Source organism: Pseudochaenichthys georgianus, chromosome 4, assembly GCF_902827115.2.
Source record: "Pseudochaenichthys georgianus chromosome 4, fPseGeo1.2, whole genome shotgun sequence".
NCBI classification, from domain to species: Eukaryota; Metazoa; Chordata; class Actinopteri; order Perciformes; family Channichthyidae; genus Pseudochaenichthys; species Pseudochaenichthys georgianus.
Window position 1 is genome coordinate 1,782,733 of NC_047506.1, and position 15,564 is coordinate 1,798,296.

Genomic DNA, 15,564 nt, shown 5'->3' on the forward strand with positions numbered 1-15,564 from the left:
CTCTGGAGTCCAACCAGAGGCTGTTAGGAGGCCTGCTGGGTCGCACAGACAACAGTCCAGAAGCCATCCAGAGAGCCATCAACAACCTGAAGGAGATGAGAAGTGGGGAAATCTCTCCTGACAGGAGCATCAACATCTTCCACTGTTTGACAGAGATGAAGGACCACTCAGTACATCAGGAGATCACAGAGTTCCTGAAGTCAGAGAACAGATCAGAGAAGGTACTCTCTGAGATCCACTGCTCTGCTCTGGCCTACATGCTGCAGATGTCAGAGGAGGTTATGGATGAGTTGGACCTGGAGAAGTACAACACATCAAATGACGGACGACTGAGACTGATTCCAGCTGTGAGGAACTGCAGGAAGGCCAAGTGAGTCCAGATGTGATTAACTTTATAAACTAATGTGGATCAGAAGTTTAATTATTCAAATAAACACTATAACATGTCTGCTGTTTAAATACTGAGAGCAAAATAAACCAACACTGTTCTTCTATTTATTTTAGGGCTGTCAAACGATTACATTTTTTAATCAGATTAATCACAGCTTAAAAATTAATTAATCATGATTAATCACCATTCGAACTATGTCCAAAATATGCCATTTCTTTATGTATATTGTTGTGGGAATGGAAAGATAAATGAAAGAAGGCGGATATATCCATTTAACATACAGTATCTATGTTTATTATAACATTTTTCTGCATGTCAAAATGAAAGACAGCCCACACACCTATCAATCATCAACCCGTGGGGTCTTAATTCATTACGTGTTGATTTCTATCAACGGGGGAGTACTTCAGGAAAGTCGACAGAGGGGGGGGGGGCTAGTGGAGTACTTCGTGACATTACATTACATTACATTACATTTAGCTGACGCTTTTATCCAAAGCGACTTACAATAAGTACATTCGACCAGGAAGACACAACCTTGAGGAAAACAGAAGTGTGAACGTTGTGATCAGCTGTTTTAGCGCAGTTCTCCAATGAAGGTCTCCCTTGAAAAAGAGATCTATGATCTCAATGGGACCAATCTGGATAAATAAAGGTTTGAAATGAAATGAAATTAAAGGGGGGAGTCTCCCTCCGCAGCCGGTTGGCGTAGTTTTGGCACAGTTCCTTTGTACAGACCGACGTTAACAGCAGCCCTGTCTGTGCACACGGAGACCGACTTTGTCGTCCGGTGATCTAACCGCCTTCTGGAAAAGCTTCACAAGTACGTCGGTACGCAAATGCGCTTTGTGACACAAGTGACGGTACGCATTTCAGATTACGCACATAACCTGCGTACCAGTTATGTGCACCCCTGTACCAGAGCCATATTATTACTATTATATGGCTCTGCCCTGTACTACAGCAAGAGTATTCTCCGTAGGGACTTCCTGCAACAACACCACGCCGTTATCAAAGATGTTCTATTGAGAAGACGATCACTACGTGACAAAAGTGTTCAAAACCGTGGCTACTGAAATCAACCTTACTAACTGCTGTCTGTGCAATTTACTCCGCGCGAGTTGGGAGACTTTATTTTGCTTACTTTAACATCATTGTTCATGGTGGGGCGAAGCCATTTCTTGGTATGGGTGTAGCCTACCCCAGCCATACCCTGGCGCTGCCACTGGTGGCACGTATGGGGCGGGCCATTCTGCACATGCGTTAAATGCGTTAAATATTTTAACGCAATTAATTCAAAAATGTAATTACCGCCGTTAACGCGATAATTTTGACAGCACTAATTTATTTATAATAATAGTTCAATTGAACCGTTCCTCTCTTCATATTGAGTGATGGAGGCGGCATGTCAAACACATGACGGACTCTAGAGGTTTCTCAGCATGTGATCACACCACACAGCAGGACTTACAGTTATTTTTACTTTCTAGTAGTTTCTTTATCATTAAACACACACACGTTTTTATCACAATGTTTTAGCGTTTAAAATAAGATCTATATCATATCCCACCAATACCAGAGTTATGTCTTAATACTCATACAGTGAGAACATCGTGTTTGTGTGCGCAGTACATGTTCAGATGCTCAGAGAAGCCAAAGCATCCATCATTCACATCTAAATATTAATTAACATTTCAATATGTACATCTCTAATATGTGTGATATAAGTGATTTATTTCATTTCTGTTTCTTTGGTAACAGTCAGGGAGAGCAGGAGCACAGACATGTGATCAGATCACACTGACAACACATTACACTCTGTTATCATTATTAAAATGGACTAACAGCAAATCTCAATCAGAACATATGTCAAATATTTTTTTCATCAAATGCTTGAGGTCATTACGTTTCCTCTTTTATTAACACATGTTGTAATATATGTGTTATTATAGACTTATTCACTGTGGACTCTCAGAGGCTCACTGTGAAGTCGTGGCCTCAGCTCTGAAGTCGGACCCTTCCCATCTGAGAGATCTGGACCTGAGTTACAACGCTCTGCAGGATTCAGGAGTGGAGCTGCTGAGTTCTGGACTAAAGAGTCCAAACTGCAGACTGGAGGCTCTCAGGTCAGTTCACTGACTGAACTTCATCTGTTTGTGTTTATTATTTTCTGAATTTGAAAAAAATACATTAAAGTTTTGTTTCCACTTTTGCTAATGACTGAATACTGATCAGAGTAACACAGAGAAGGTGAATGTGTGAGGGAGAGAGTTTGAGCTTCCTCAGACTCACTCTGTGCTCCATGAGTCAGTGGAGATGCTGTCAGTACTGGTGAGCTGTGAGGGAGATGAAGGAGTTGTTAAACATCTCATCAAAGTTAAAGTTCCAGATTATCAGTGGATTGTTTCTACATCATCTCTGAGATTAAAGGTCTCCTATCATGCAGAATGTCCTTTGTGATGTCTTTTCTACATCATGTGTCCCCGGTGTCAGGAGACTCACAAAGTGTCAGGAAACAAAACCCTCTCTCTTTTCCTCCGTACCCACATCTCTAAAAACGGGGGAACAACGGAGCTGATCCAGATTTGCTGCGTCGTGACGGCATTACTAAATTGTGGGCGGGCTTTACACGAACGGGCCAATCAGAAAAGTTGCTGTCAGAAACGATGAGACGTGTTCTGGAAGTATTATGGTCGGTGTTTACATTAGCATGGCTAGCCCTCAGAGCTAACCTGTACTGGAGAGCATGTGTGTGAAGAAGCAGGAAATAGAAAGGAACTCACCTTGTGGTAAACCTGAGAGAGAAAGATTTTGAGCTCCATACTGTTTCAGAAATAATCCTTGATGTGGTTTGGAACATGATATGGAGTTTAATCACAGCAGCATTTAGCTGAGTTTCTGCTGGTAGAATTCTGATCAGGCATTAGCTCCACCTTTCTTTCTTTTTTCAAACTAAGGACCCGAACCTGCTCTAACAGCTGGAGCAGAGGGATATGAGGGATTTCTAAAATGCATGATCTGTTTGGTATTTTGAGCAAAACACATCATAGACATGTTTTCATATATTTGTGTATATCTAAGACCCATAATATATGCCTAGAGATAGCCTGATAGGAGACCTTTAAAACCCTGTTTGACTCTGAACAGATTATTAAACCTGGAGTTATTTCAAACAGGAACTATGTTTTCTAAACTTACATCATGTTTTCTTTATTCAGTCTGAGGAGCTGCAGGTTGTCAGAGATCAGCTGTTCTGCTCTGGCCTCAGCTCTGAAGTCCAACCCCTCCCATCTGAGAGATCTGTACCTGAGTAACAACGCTCTGAAGGACTCAGGAGTGGAGCTGCTGAGAGATCTTCTGGAGAGTCCAGACTGCAGACTGGAGACCCTCAGGTCAGTTCACTGACTCTGTTCCTGCTGGAGATCTCATGTTTCATTAGTTATTCAACCTGATTCTTCTACGTCATTAACTTACATCCATTCAGTTGTAAATGTTCTTTTATTCATAATTTCATTTGTAGGTACTAAAGTAAGAACTGCAGAGATAAATGCTGACTGATTCTTAAAGGAACTGTAATAGATGTTAGTTGTTAAAAGTAAATCTATCTTTTTAATATTTAGTAAACGATAACGTCTGAATAAAGTTCATCTGAAGTAATATTAGTTTTACAGGATAAAGTTGACTTTCTGAAGAAGACATGTTTTTGATCCCATTCTTTTCAATGTTGAATAACATCTGATTATAAACTGATTTGTATCCTCATCATGTTTTCTTTATTCAGTCTGTGGAGCTGCAACTTGTCAGAGATCAGCTGTTCTGCTCTGGCCTCAGCTCTGAAGTCCAACCCCTCCCATCTGAGACATCTGTACCTGAGTAACAATGCTCTGAAGGACTCAGGAGTGGAGCTGCTGAGAGATCTTCTGGAGAGTCCAGACTGCAGACTGGAGACCCTCAGGTCAGTTCACTGACTCTCTGTTCCTGCTGGAGATCTCATGTTTCATTAGTTATTCAACCTGATTCTTCTACGTCAGGGGTCGGCAACAGGCGGACCGCGGTCCGGATCCGGACCCAGACACCGACCTATACAGACCCGGACCTATAATCAATACATTAATAGGGGATTTCAATTTTGACGAGGCGATTCTATTTTAACCGCCGCCGACAGGGGGCGAAAGAGACGAGTGAGCGATACAGGGAGAGAAACACAGAAGAACGGTACGTCCACACAGCAGCTTTTCAAAAATCTTGACAATCTTGGAGCTGGGCGTGTCTGACAGCTTGGGGATTTTTTGCGACCAACAACCAATCACATGAATCTCCCGCCCCCGACATACAAAGCAAAAAACCCCGGGGATTTTATGCGAGCAATATATATATATATATATATATATAAACTCCCCAAACAGGCGAAAACCTACCAGTTTCCCCCACTGTCTCTGCCACCTCCCTCCATGCCTGGTTCCTCCGGTTTGTATCCCGTTAATAGTTCTGGTCGTAAAGAACCGGGTGATTTGCTCCCGTAATTTCTCGTTTGGAATATGAGGAAATGAACTGCGGTCTGGTTCTCCCTGCGTACACGCGGTTTGATTGGCTAGCGCTTCTACTGTCAGATTTGCATAAACGTGTTTGATTGGCTGACGCTTCCAGCTCAGCTTCAAAAGTTGAAGATTGCTCAACTTTGGAATCCTGGAAATCCTGGACATCCTGGAAATCTTCGCTTCGCTCCCCCACAATGCAGTTCGGCGAAAAGCGAGGCAAAGTGACGTCATCCCCATTCAAAGTCAATGGGCAGAGAAGCGTTGGAAGCGGTGGAAGATTCTTCTGAAGCTGCTGTGTGGACGTACCGGAACAGATGAGAGCGCGGAGAGGAAAGTGAGAGAAGAGAATAATTAGTGATACAGGGAGAGAAGAGTGAACAGGCGAGTTAGCGGCAGACAGGGAGAGACAAATAATTACACATGGCGCTCTCCAAGAAGAGGAACGTGGACAGTGAGAACAGAGCTTTTAACCCTGAGTGGACTCATTCATGTTCATCCTGTCCACTGGGAGCACAGAACCAGTGTGTCTCATTCAGAGACCGTGGCGCTCTTTAAAAGTGCCAAAACGCTACTATGAGACAAAACACAAAGTGTTTGACCAAACATTCCCTCTCAAGTCAGAACTGAGGTCACACAAAATAAGCAGTCTCAGAGCCCGATATGATCAGTCCACAAGGATCATAAAATAAATATCGTTCCAGCGCAGGCTAACCGAGGCTAACCGAGGCTAACCAATCAGCACCTGCATGTGTGAGTGAGAATGGCCCTGACACCATTTCAGCCCAGATTTAAACTCCTGGCAGGACAAGCTGCAGCTCAATTCTCGCACTGAACAAAAAAAAGTGAGTGAGGGACTGCAATATAAGAGGGAAAAAGGGAAACTCAAGCTGCTGCTACACTTTATTTTATTTATCTAAAATGAAGCACTTTTAAGATGCACACATTTTCAAAAGCTATTTTATTTATTTTCTCTATTTTATTTGTAAATGCAGCCCGAGAGGAACATTGCACATATCCACAGTATTTACTGTATATCTGTAGAGTTCAATGTTAATTGACAATAAATGTTGTTGTTTTTGAATTGTACTTTCTTTATTTGATTGGCAGTCAGTTGTTGATTACATGCAGACGTTGATAAAGCTACAGGTACTTCAATATCACACTAATTCATGAAGCAAGTTAGACAGTTTGATGTACCGGACCTTTGCATGGGGAGATTTTCTCTAACTGGACCTCGTTGAACTTTAGTTGAAGACCCCTGCTCTACATCATTAACTTACATCCATTCAGTTGTAAATGTTCTTTTATTCATACTTTCATTTGTAGGTACCAAAGTAAGAACTGCAGAGATAAATGCTGACTGATTCTTAAAGGAACTGTAATAGATGTTAGTTGTGAAAATTAAATCTATGTTTTTAATATTTAGTAAACGATAATGTCGGAATAAAGTTCATCTGAAGTAATATTAGTTTTACAGGATAAAGTTGACTTTCTGAAGAAGACATGTTTTTGTTCCCATTCATTTCAATGTTGAATAACATCTGATTATAAACTGATTTGTATCCTCATCATGTTTTCTTTATTCAGTCTGTGGAGCTGCAGCTTGTCAGAGATCAGCTGTTCTGCTCTGGCCTCAGCTCTGAAGTCCAACCTCCATCTGAGAGATCTGGACCTGAGTTTCAACGATCTGAAGGATTCAGGAGTGGAGCTGCTGAGAGATCTTCTGGAGAGTCCAGACTGCAGACTGGAGACCCTCAGGTCAGTTCACTGACTCTCTGTTCCTGCTGGAGATCTCATGTTTCATTAGTTATTCAACCTGATTCTTCTACGTCATTAACTTACATCCATTCAGTTATAAATGTTCTTTTATTCATACTTTCATTTGTAGGTACTAAAGTAAGAACTGCAGAGATAAATGCTGACTGATTCTTAAAGGAACTGTAATAGATGTTAGTTGTTAAAAGTAAATCTATCTTTTTAATATTTAGTAAACGATAACGTCTGAATAAAGTTCATCTGAAGTAATATTAGTTTTACAGGATAAAGTTGACTTTCTGAAGAAGACATGTTTTTGTTCCCATTCATTTCAATGTTGAATAACATCTGATTATAAACTGATTTGTATCCTCATGTTTTCTTTATTCAGTCTGTGGAGCTGCAGTTTGTCAGAGATCAGCTGTTCTGCTCTGGCCTCAGCTCTGAAGTCCAACCTCCATCTGAGAGATCTGGACCTGAGTTTCAACGATCTGAAGGATTCAGGAGTGGAGCTGCTGAGAGATCTTCTGGAGAGTCCAGACTGCAGACTGGAGACCCTCAGGTCAGTTCACTGACTCTCTGTTCCTGCTGGAGATCTCATGTTTCATTAGTTATTCAACCTGATTCTTCTACGTCATTAACTTACATCCATTCAGTTATAAATGTTCTTTTATTCATACTTTCATTTGTAGGTACTAAAGTAAGAACTGCAGAGATAAATGCTGACTGATTCTTAAAGGAACTGTAATAGATGTTAGTTGTTAAAAGTAAATCTATGTTTTTAATATTTAGTAAACGATAACGTCTGAATAAAGTTCATCTGAAGTAATATTAGTTTTACAGGATAAAGTTGACTTTCTGAAGAAGACATGTTTTTGTTCCCATTCATTTCAATGTTGAATAACATCTGATTATAAACTGATTTGTATCCTCATCATGTTTTCTTTATTCAGTCTGTGGAGCTGCAGCTTGTCAGAGATCAGCTGTTCTGCTCTGGCCTCAGCTCTGAAGTCCAACATCCATCTGAGAGATCTGGACCTGAGTTTCAACGCTCTGCAGGATTCAGAGAAGCTGCTGAGAGATCTTCTGAAGAGTCCAGACTGCAGACTGGAGACCCTCAGGTCAGTGAGGGGTCTCTGCTGGTTCAGCAGTATTGTATGAAACACAGGGAGGTGTTTCTCTCACTGGGGAAACAGATCAGTGATGTTACCCACTGACTGCAGGCTCCTTCATTCTTCCATCAACTATAGAAGGCCAGCTGGAAATGCAAAGCCACACTTTAGTATCAACTCTCTAACAGACATATGGGGTTTTACAGAAGAGCGGGAAAGGTAGTCTGTTCTTATGGGATGTTTTTAGTTTCTAGCCCAAGGGTGTCCAAACTGCGGCCCGGGGGCCAAATGCGGCCCTCGGAATCGGTCCTCAGCAAATTCTGAAAGTATAATGGAATATGGCCCACAAAGGAAACTTCTGCTTGTCTTGTATTGTATTGTACTTCTTAAATATATATGTAAACATATATTACACAGTAGTATCCATGTGTTAATGAGCCCACCTTTAAAATAAATCCAGTCAATTAAAGCTGAAAACATTTTCTAACAAATCTACTTGATAAGAAAAAAGCCCAATAACTTATTGTTATAACAAGCGTGAAATAAACCCTTCATATTTCCTGTGATTATAATCAATCTGAAGCTCCTGCTTTAAGGAATGAGCTGCTAACAGAATACAGTAAACCCTCTGGAGAGCTGTGAGCTGTTTTGTTTCTTAAAGCATCCTCAAGTAACAAGCGTCCTTTACCTTCATTTGATTGAGTTTTCTGACTTATAACTTAAAGGGAACCTATCATGCTATATTTGAATAATATATTGTAGGGCCATACCTATATAAGGTATATTTATACATTTTCTTTTTCAATATACCAAACAGATCATGCATTTTAGCCATGCCTCATTTTGCTCTCCTCCACCCTGTCTTTGCATGAGCTGCAGCTGACCACGCCCCCCTGCAAAGGAGGGGGCCGAGTTATGAGCTTCATGTTACCATGATGTTACCATGCTGTTACCATGATGTTACCATGCTGTTACCATGCTGTTACCATGCTGTTACCATGCTGTTACCATGCTGTTGCCATGCCACGGCAACCTCTCATTCCCCTGATTGGTGGAGAGTTGGCCATATAGGCGGAGCTCCTCCGTCCTGTCAGAGATATTTCAAATCTGTATCAGTCTGGATCAGCTCCGTTGCAGCCCCGTTTTTAGAGTTTTGGGTACGGAGGAAAAGAGAGAGGGTTGTGTTTTCGGACACTTGGTGAGTTCCCTGGAACACCGGGGACACATGTTGTACATCCGTGTTGAGAAGGGTGCTATATAAATAAAGTTTTACTTACTTACTTACTTCATGTATAAAAGACGTACAAAAGTGCATTTTGCATGATAGGTCCCCTTTAACTTATGAGGCAACATACCTCTCGAGAGCGGCCCAGACCTTTATATATTTTTCTGTATGTGGCCCTCGGTGGAAAAAAGTTTGGACCCCCCTGTTCTAGACCAATGACTGGTTACTTCCTGTCATGCAGCTGAGAGCTGTGGCAGTCGTAGTGTTTGCAGAGAATATATGATGGGATGTAAAGCGTGAGATCAGGACTCTGAAGCTGACTCAAAGAACAAACACTTATTTTAAACTGGATCTCAAACTGTTGGATTGTGTTCATCCCTACAGGATCAGAGGAGGTGAGACGATCAGAGCCACGATCCAGAAGACCTGTGAGTACTGAAACCATACCCTCCATTCATCCAGATATGAAACTCTTTAATGGAGCGTGGCCTCAGAGGAAAACAACACTCATGTTTCTCTCTTCATCATTCTGGCTGTTTCTCTTTGTTTTATCATCATCATAATTCTCTCTCTCTCTCCTTCTCCTCTCAGATGACAGGAAGTGAAGACACACAGAAAGGTGAGAGGTCATACCGTGTGAAGTTTATTTATTGAGGTTTCAACACGTTTTTCTGGTGTTCCAGACAAATCTGTAAGCTCAGGTTTTATTTGTTCTCAGTTTATTCATCACGGGGCGAGTTTGAGACGTACAGAGGAGCGTGGAGGCATTTTGGAAAATGAAGAAGACGACTGCAGCTGATGAGAGACTTCCTGTTGGCTCTCCTCAATATTAAATGAACAAAAACAATCAATTGTACTTGATGTACTTGTACTAACCCACCACCTCCCACCCATCCCGGCATCAAAGAGGAGACTCCATCGACCCCAGATACCCCAACTCACTCTTCTTCAGGTTAGCTTCGAGCCCCGCCTTTACCTGCCCCAACACAATTTATTTTACCGGACGAATTTGAAACTTACCGGTCATGTTTCAACAATAATAATAAGAATTGTGTAGCAGAGTTACCCAGGGTTCCCACGGTACCTGGAAAACATGGAAAACATGGAATTAATTTTTTCATTTTCCAGGTATGGAGAAGTCATGGAAACTGAGCAAAAGTGAACACTTACATGGAAATAGAAACAGTTGTCCTGGAAATTGTTATTGGATGAGGTGTAAAATAGTAATAAAATGAAACAGAATTAAGATGAGTTTATAAAAACACTTTACATGTGAACAGCATTTACTGTAGATAGAAATGGATGACCCCATGTTGTAGAGCATGCTCTTGGCATCCTATATGGTATATTGGATGTTGGAATTTGATGCAGGCAACTTGGTGATATGGACTTTAAAAGTATAGTTTCGGATTGGTGGACTTCAGGAATAATAACGTTACTCGCGATCTCAATAGAAGGGTCAAATACATGCATTTCCCAGCCAACACGGGAGCCTTGACATCTACAGTGAAACTTCTTATGCAAGTTTATCCTCAAATGTAAGTAGCTGTGTTTAACTGTGGTAAACTTGGGTTTATCAACGTTAGTTAGTAAGCAGTGCAATCTTGCTAACTAGCTAGCAACTTGAGTTTGTTTTGAATTTGGATTTGTTAATGATGGTAAGCAAGCACATGGAGTGCAATCTTGCTAGCCAACATTCAGTTTGCTAACTAATTAGCTAGTGTTGGCTAGCTTGCATTGCTAGCTAACTACCAATACATTTTCACATTAGGCTGTGACATTACTTCTATACTAGTTGACATAAATAGTCTAGTCTTAATACATTTTGTAACATTCATTCTTATATCTACTTTTAGCTATTTTGTGATTTTTCATTTTTTTCTTAAAAAACATTATACTAGAAAATAGGAACATTTGGGGTGAGACATTTTTGAAAAATCATTGATCATGCCATGACTGATTCTATACATCTATACTGTTAAGCTAAGCTTACTAGTGGGGTTGCTGCACTGAGGAACCACAGGGGAACTAGCCTTATGTTTCCCCTTGTAGGTTCATTAGTAAGACTCATAATCTCAAATGTGTGATGCATTACGGGAGTGAGTGACAATGACACGCGGCAGATTCAAGTCACATTGGAAAGATGACTCTCAATACAAGGACTGGATTGGAGAGGTACCAGGAGGAGATGTCCACAAGACTTATTGCAAGTTTGCCGCAAGTCATTTGACATCAGCAATATGGGGGTCGCTTCCCTCAAGAGCCATTCAAAAGGACAAACCCACACCAAGTTAGGCAGCTAAATAATGAAAGAAGAATGACAGATTTCTTGACTACAAAAACAGGAGAGGGAAGAAGCGGCCCAACAAGCCAGGATATCGAAAGTGACAGTCAGGTGCCCAGTACCAGCAGTGAACAGCCTACGGAAAAAGGCTCTGGAGCTCAGGGGAAAACATTTTTTTCAAGCCAAGCTGTATTTGAAGCAGAGATTCGCTGGGTCATAAAGATGGTCAGGTCACACTTCACAAGCTTCAGGGGCCTATAGATCATCACTTAATATGGTACCTGGAAAATCAGGAGGTAGCATGGAAAAAAATTGCAAGGCAAGCGTGGGAACCCTGTTACCGTTAGCAGGTAATTACCGGACTATGACCGGATATGCTGATGTTTAAAACTCAGTTAATGGGAGTCATTTTTATATTGCTTCAGTTTATAATCGCAACAGATCGAAAAATTCAGATTCATTTTTCAACAAATGATACAACATAATTATTACATTCAAATAAACTACTTGTAGCAGATGAAGTACATTATTCAAAAGTTTACATTAACTTTGGATAATAACACGGGAGAAACGGAGCCTCTCTCTCTCTCTCTCTCTCTCTCGACAGCCCGTCAGTTTTTCATGCGGCTCGCTAAACAGAGGGTGGGGCTTCAGGTGATCATGCAGAGCTGCGTGTCTCTGTCAGACTCAGCAGCTGATCTGATCTCTCTCTCGTCCGGTTACACTTAACTCACATTTATGTCCATATTGATCAGATCCAGCTCTCCTGATCGGCCTTTATAGAGAGCACCGATACAACCATTGACGGCCCGTCTACACTACAGCGTCGACAGCGTCGAAAACTCCAATCTGCCCATTCACTTTCAATGGGGTGACGTCACGTTGCCTCGCTTTTTCGCCGAACTGAATTGTGGGTAGCAGAGCGGTCCGTCTCCGCCGGAGACGCCGGAGTAGCCAGCGCCAGCCAATCAAATCCCGTTTCTGAAAATCTGACAGCTGAAGCCGTAGCCAATCAAACCGCGCCTAAGCTGGGAGAGATATCCCGCCGTTCATTTCTATATTTCAAAAAAAGATGGAGGAGAAACTAACTATCGCCGTAGCAATCACCCGGTTTTGTATGACCAGACCCTCTTCACCTACCGGGATACAAACCGGAGGAACCAGGCATGGAGGGAGGTGGCAGAGACAGTGGGTGAAACTGGTAGGTTTTCGCCTGTTTGGGGAGTTTATATATATATATATATATTGCTCCCATAAAATCCCCGGGGTTTTTTGCTTTGTATGTCGGGGGCGGGAGATTCATGTGATTGGTTGTTGGTCGTGTTGCTTGAATAAAATCCCCAAGCTCCAGACACGCCCAGCTCCAAGCTTTTTTTGAAGCTGTAGTGTGGACGCTCCGTAAGAGTGAATATCGGCCGATAATAAAGTATAGGAACATCGTTCTGGTTTACAAAATCCTGCACAATACAGCCCCTCCCCCTCTTAGCTCATTGGTTACTCAACGTAACACCAGACGGACCACGAGAAGCTCCACACGTGGCGACCTATCAGTCCCATTCAGGAAGAGTACTTTTGGTCAGTCATCATTCTCGGTCTCAGCAATACAAAACTGGAACTCTCTACCCACTCAAATCAAAGACATACGTACACATCCCACCTTCACAGCTCACTTAAAAACATGGTTCACTGAGAACTACACCGGCACACACTAGTCTGTGTTGAGTATGGCGTGAGTGTTACATGTTGTGTTACATGTTGTGATCATGGATGTTGCCCCTCGCTTCTGTGATTGTGATGGGCTATATGTGACAAGTACTGTATATAGTAACGTGTGTTGTTTATTGTTCTCTTTTATCCTCTTTCCTCCTTTTTATTTTATTTTATATATTTTCTTATAACTAATGCTGTTGATATATTGTAATTTTAAGGGTGTCTATTACCATCTGGCCGGGGACAACGGCTGGAAATTATCCATGTCGGCTAAAGCTGCTCCATTTACTGTTTTTGTGACAGTTCATCGACGGGGACTGTCCACGGCACTATAAATAAATAAACTAAACTAAAACTAATGACCGGCGGCCGATCGATCGGAGCATCCCTAATTATTACCGAACATTTTGACCGATTTGTTTGTTCTTTCTGATGTAAAGTCAAGGTTGTAACTGTTTTGTAATGAAGTTGTGGGGCGCTGAACTGTTCCTTTTCAATCTTTTGATTATTTTGATTTATGATATTAATTACTTGTCTTTCAAATTTGAAGGAGGGTGAGCAAGCATCTTGAGGAACATTCATCATTAACTCCTCCAAAAAATATAGTTTATTTAATAATAACACTGAATATGTGAATCATAACATTGATTGACAGCCGATAGGAATAATTTGATTGTTAATAGTATCATATTCATACAGACAGACATCGATGAGACAGTTAATTAATGTACTTATTAGCAGTCTGCATAGATGTGGTACCCCTGCTGGTCTAAGAGTGAAACAAACTCATTCAGTTATTGTTCAGTTAAAATTCATTAAATGATGTCTGCCACCTTATATATTTATATGTAAGGCTTTGCTGATGTGCCACAATAATGTCACCTTTGTTATTGAGTTAAAATCTCAAAAGTGTGGCTTTCCAAGTTAACATTGATTGATATGACTGCGATTAAATCAGCATATATTTCTGCCAGGGGATGCCACCCCTCAAATGCTCCTGCCACCCCATGAATATTTGTCTAGATCCGCCCCTGATAAGGACCTCACACGTGTTAATAAAGAATGTATTGAAAAGTGATATGGTGGATTGTTGTATATTGGCTCAGCCAGGTTATATGGGATGCGCAGTCTACTTACTCATTTTGAAATATTACACTTTGTTTTCTTTTTCTTTAACTTATCATCCTCACGTAGAAGGCTATCACGAAACACACATTTGGTTGTTTATAGCATAAAGAACATCTGATTTAATGTGAGGTAGGAAAATAATCATCTGAGGATAAGTATGTGTACATAAATATGTAATTTACAGCAGCTGTAAGATGCTTGAAAAGCTTGAAATGCACCTTGAAAATGCTTGAATTTGACTTTGGAAAAGGTGTAAGAACCCTGTAAAGGGGACCTATCATGCAAAATGCACTTTTTTATGTCTTTTATACATCAATGTGTCCCCGGTGTGTCAGGGAACTCACGCAGCGTCAGAAAATAAAACCCTCTCTCTTTTCCTCCGTACCCAAATCTCTAAAAACGAGGGAACAACGGAGCTGATCCAGATTTGCGTCCGATATGACATAATATCTATCTACCCAATCAGAAACGTTGCCATCAGAAACAATGCCCGACTGTTTTGGACGTAATATGGCCAGTGTTTACATTAGCATCGCTAACACTCAGAGCTAACCTGTACTGGAGAGCATGTGTGTGAAGAAGCAGGAAGTAGAAAGGAACTCAGCTTGTGGTATAACCGGCAAGAGAGAAAGCCTTTGAGCTCCATACTGTTTCAGATCCTTGATAATCCATGATATGGCGTTTCATCACGGCAGCATTTAGTTTAGACAGTAGCTGCCGGGTCCCGCATGAGCTCAGACCCCTCCTCTTTTATTTAAATGTATACCCAAATCAGCACTTTTGAAACAGGAAGTGAAATAGAGGGATATGAGGCATGGCTAGAATGGGTGATCTGTTTGGTATTTTGAGCAAATCACTTCATAGACATGCTTTTTTTATATATTTATATATCTGAGACCTATGTTATTGCCTAAAAATAGCATGATAGGTGACCTTTGAGTAAAATGTTGAATGTGAGTCTTTTACTTGTAGTCATATTTATTTTTACACTTGAGCGTTACTTTAATCAAGTTTGAGATCTGAGTACTACACTTCTGTAAAATAGAAAAAAGAAGACGTACTTTATTAATCCTCTAGAGCTAATGTTTATACAATGTAAAAATAACAAATACTATATGATAAATATACATATAATGTATAAGTACACTGACAGTAACCCAGGTCATAAGGTCAAAAACATTGTGAGCCACGTCAGAAAACATGAATTTCCACACACTGCAAACAGAGGCTGCTTTATTCCGGGAAAACAGATCCTGTCTAGACCTCTGTGTGTGTGTGTCTGTCTGTGTGTGTGTGTGTGTGTGTGTGTGTGTGTGATGCATCAGCTGTAAAAAAGGTCATGAACATCTAATGTCACACGTTGGTGCTACCTTACAGTGTTTGCATTATGCACGCACTTACAGGACATTGTGATGTAGCTT

The 15,564-nt window shown here is 41.0% G+C and overlaps 1 protein-coding gene across 1 annotated transcript; it reads left to right on the plus strand.

Moving 5' to 3' along the window:
• Positions 1 to 6: 6 nt before the first annotated feature.
• On the plus strand, positions 7 to 14,093 carry LOC117445490 (ribonuclease inhibitor-like). The gene is made up of 10 exons (XM_034081214.2): positions 7 to 370; positions 2,344 to 2,517; positions 3,610 to 3,783; positions 4,173 to 4,346; positions 6,517 to 6,687; positions 7,076 to 7,246; positions 7,638 to 7,805; positions 9,406 to 9,449; positions 9,613 to 9,640; positions 9,740 to 14,093. Exons 1-9 carry the CDS (start codon positions 96 to 98, stop codon positions 9,624 to 9,626), a joined length of 1,365 nt encoding a protein of 454 aa, XP_033937105.2. The 5' UTR covers positions 7 to 95; the 3' UTR covers positions 9,627 to 9,640; positions 9,740 to 14,093.
• The last annotated feature ends 1,471 nt before the right edge of the window (positions 14,094 to 15,564 follow it).

Excerpts from the sequence above, each read along its gene's own strand:
- LOC117445490 (XM_034081214.2), top strand. The coding sequence starts at position 96 with ATGAGAAGTGGGGAAATCTCTCCTGACAGGAGCATCAACATCTTCCAC. Across the intron at positions 371-2,343 it reads AGGAACTGCAGGAAGGCCAA|ACTTATTCACTGTGGACTCT; the intron begins GTGAGTCCAGAT and ends GTGTTATTATAG. Across the intron at positions 7,806-9,405 it reads TGCAGACTGGAGACCCTCAG|GATCAGAGGAGGTGAGACGA; the intron begins GTCAGTGAGGGG and ends TCATCCCTACAG.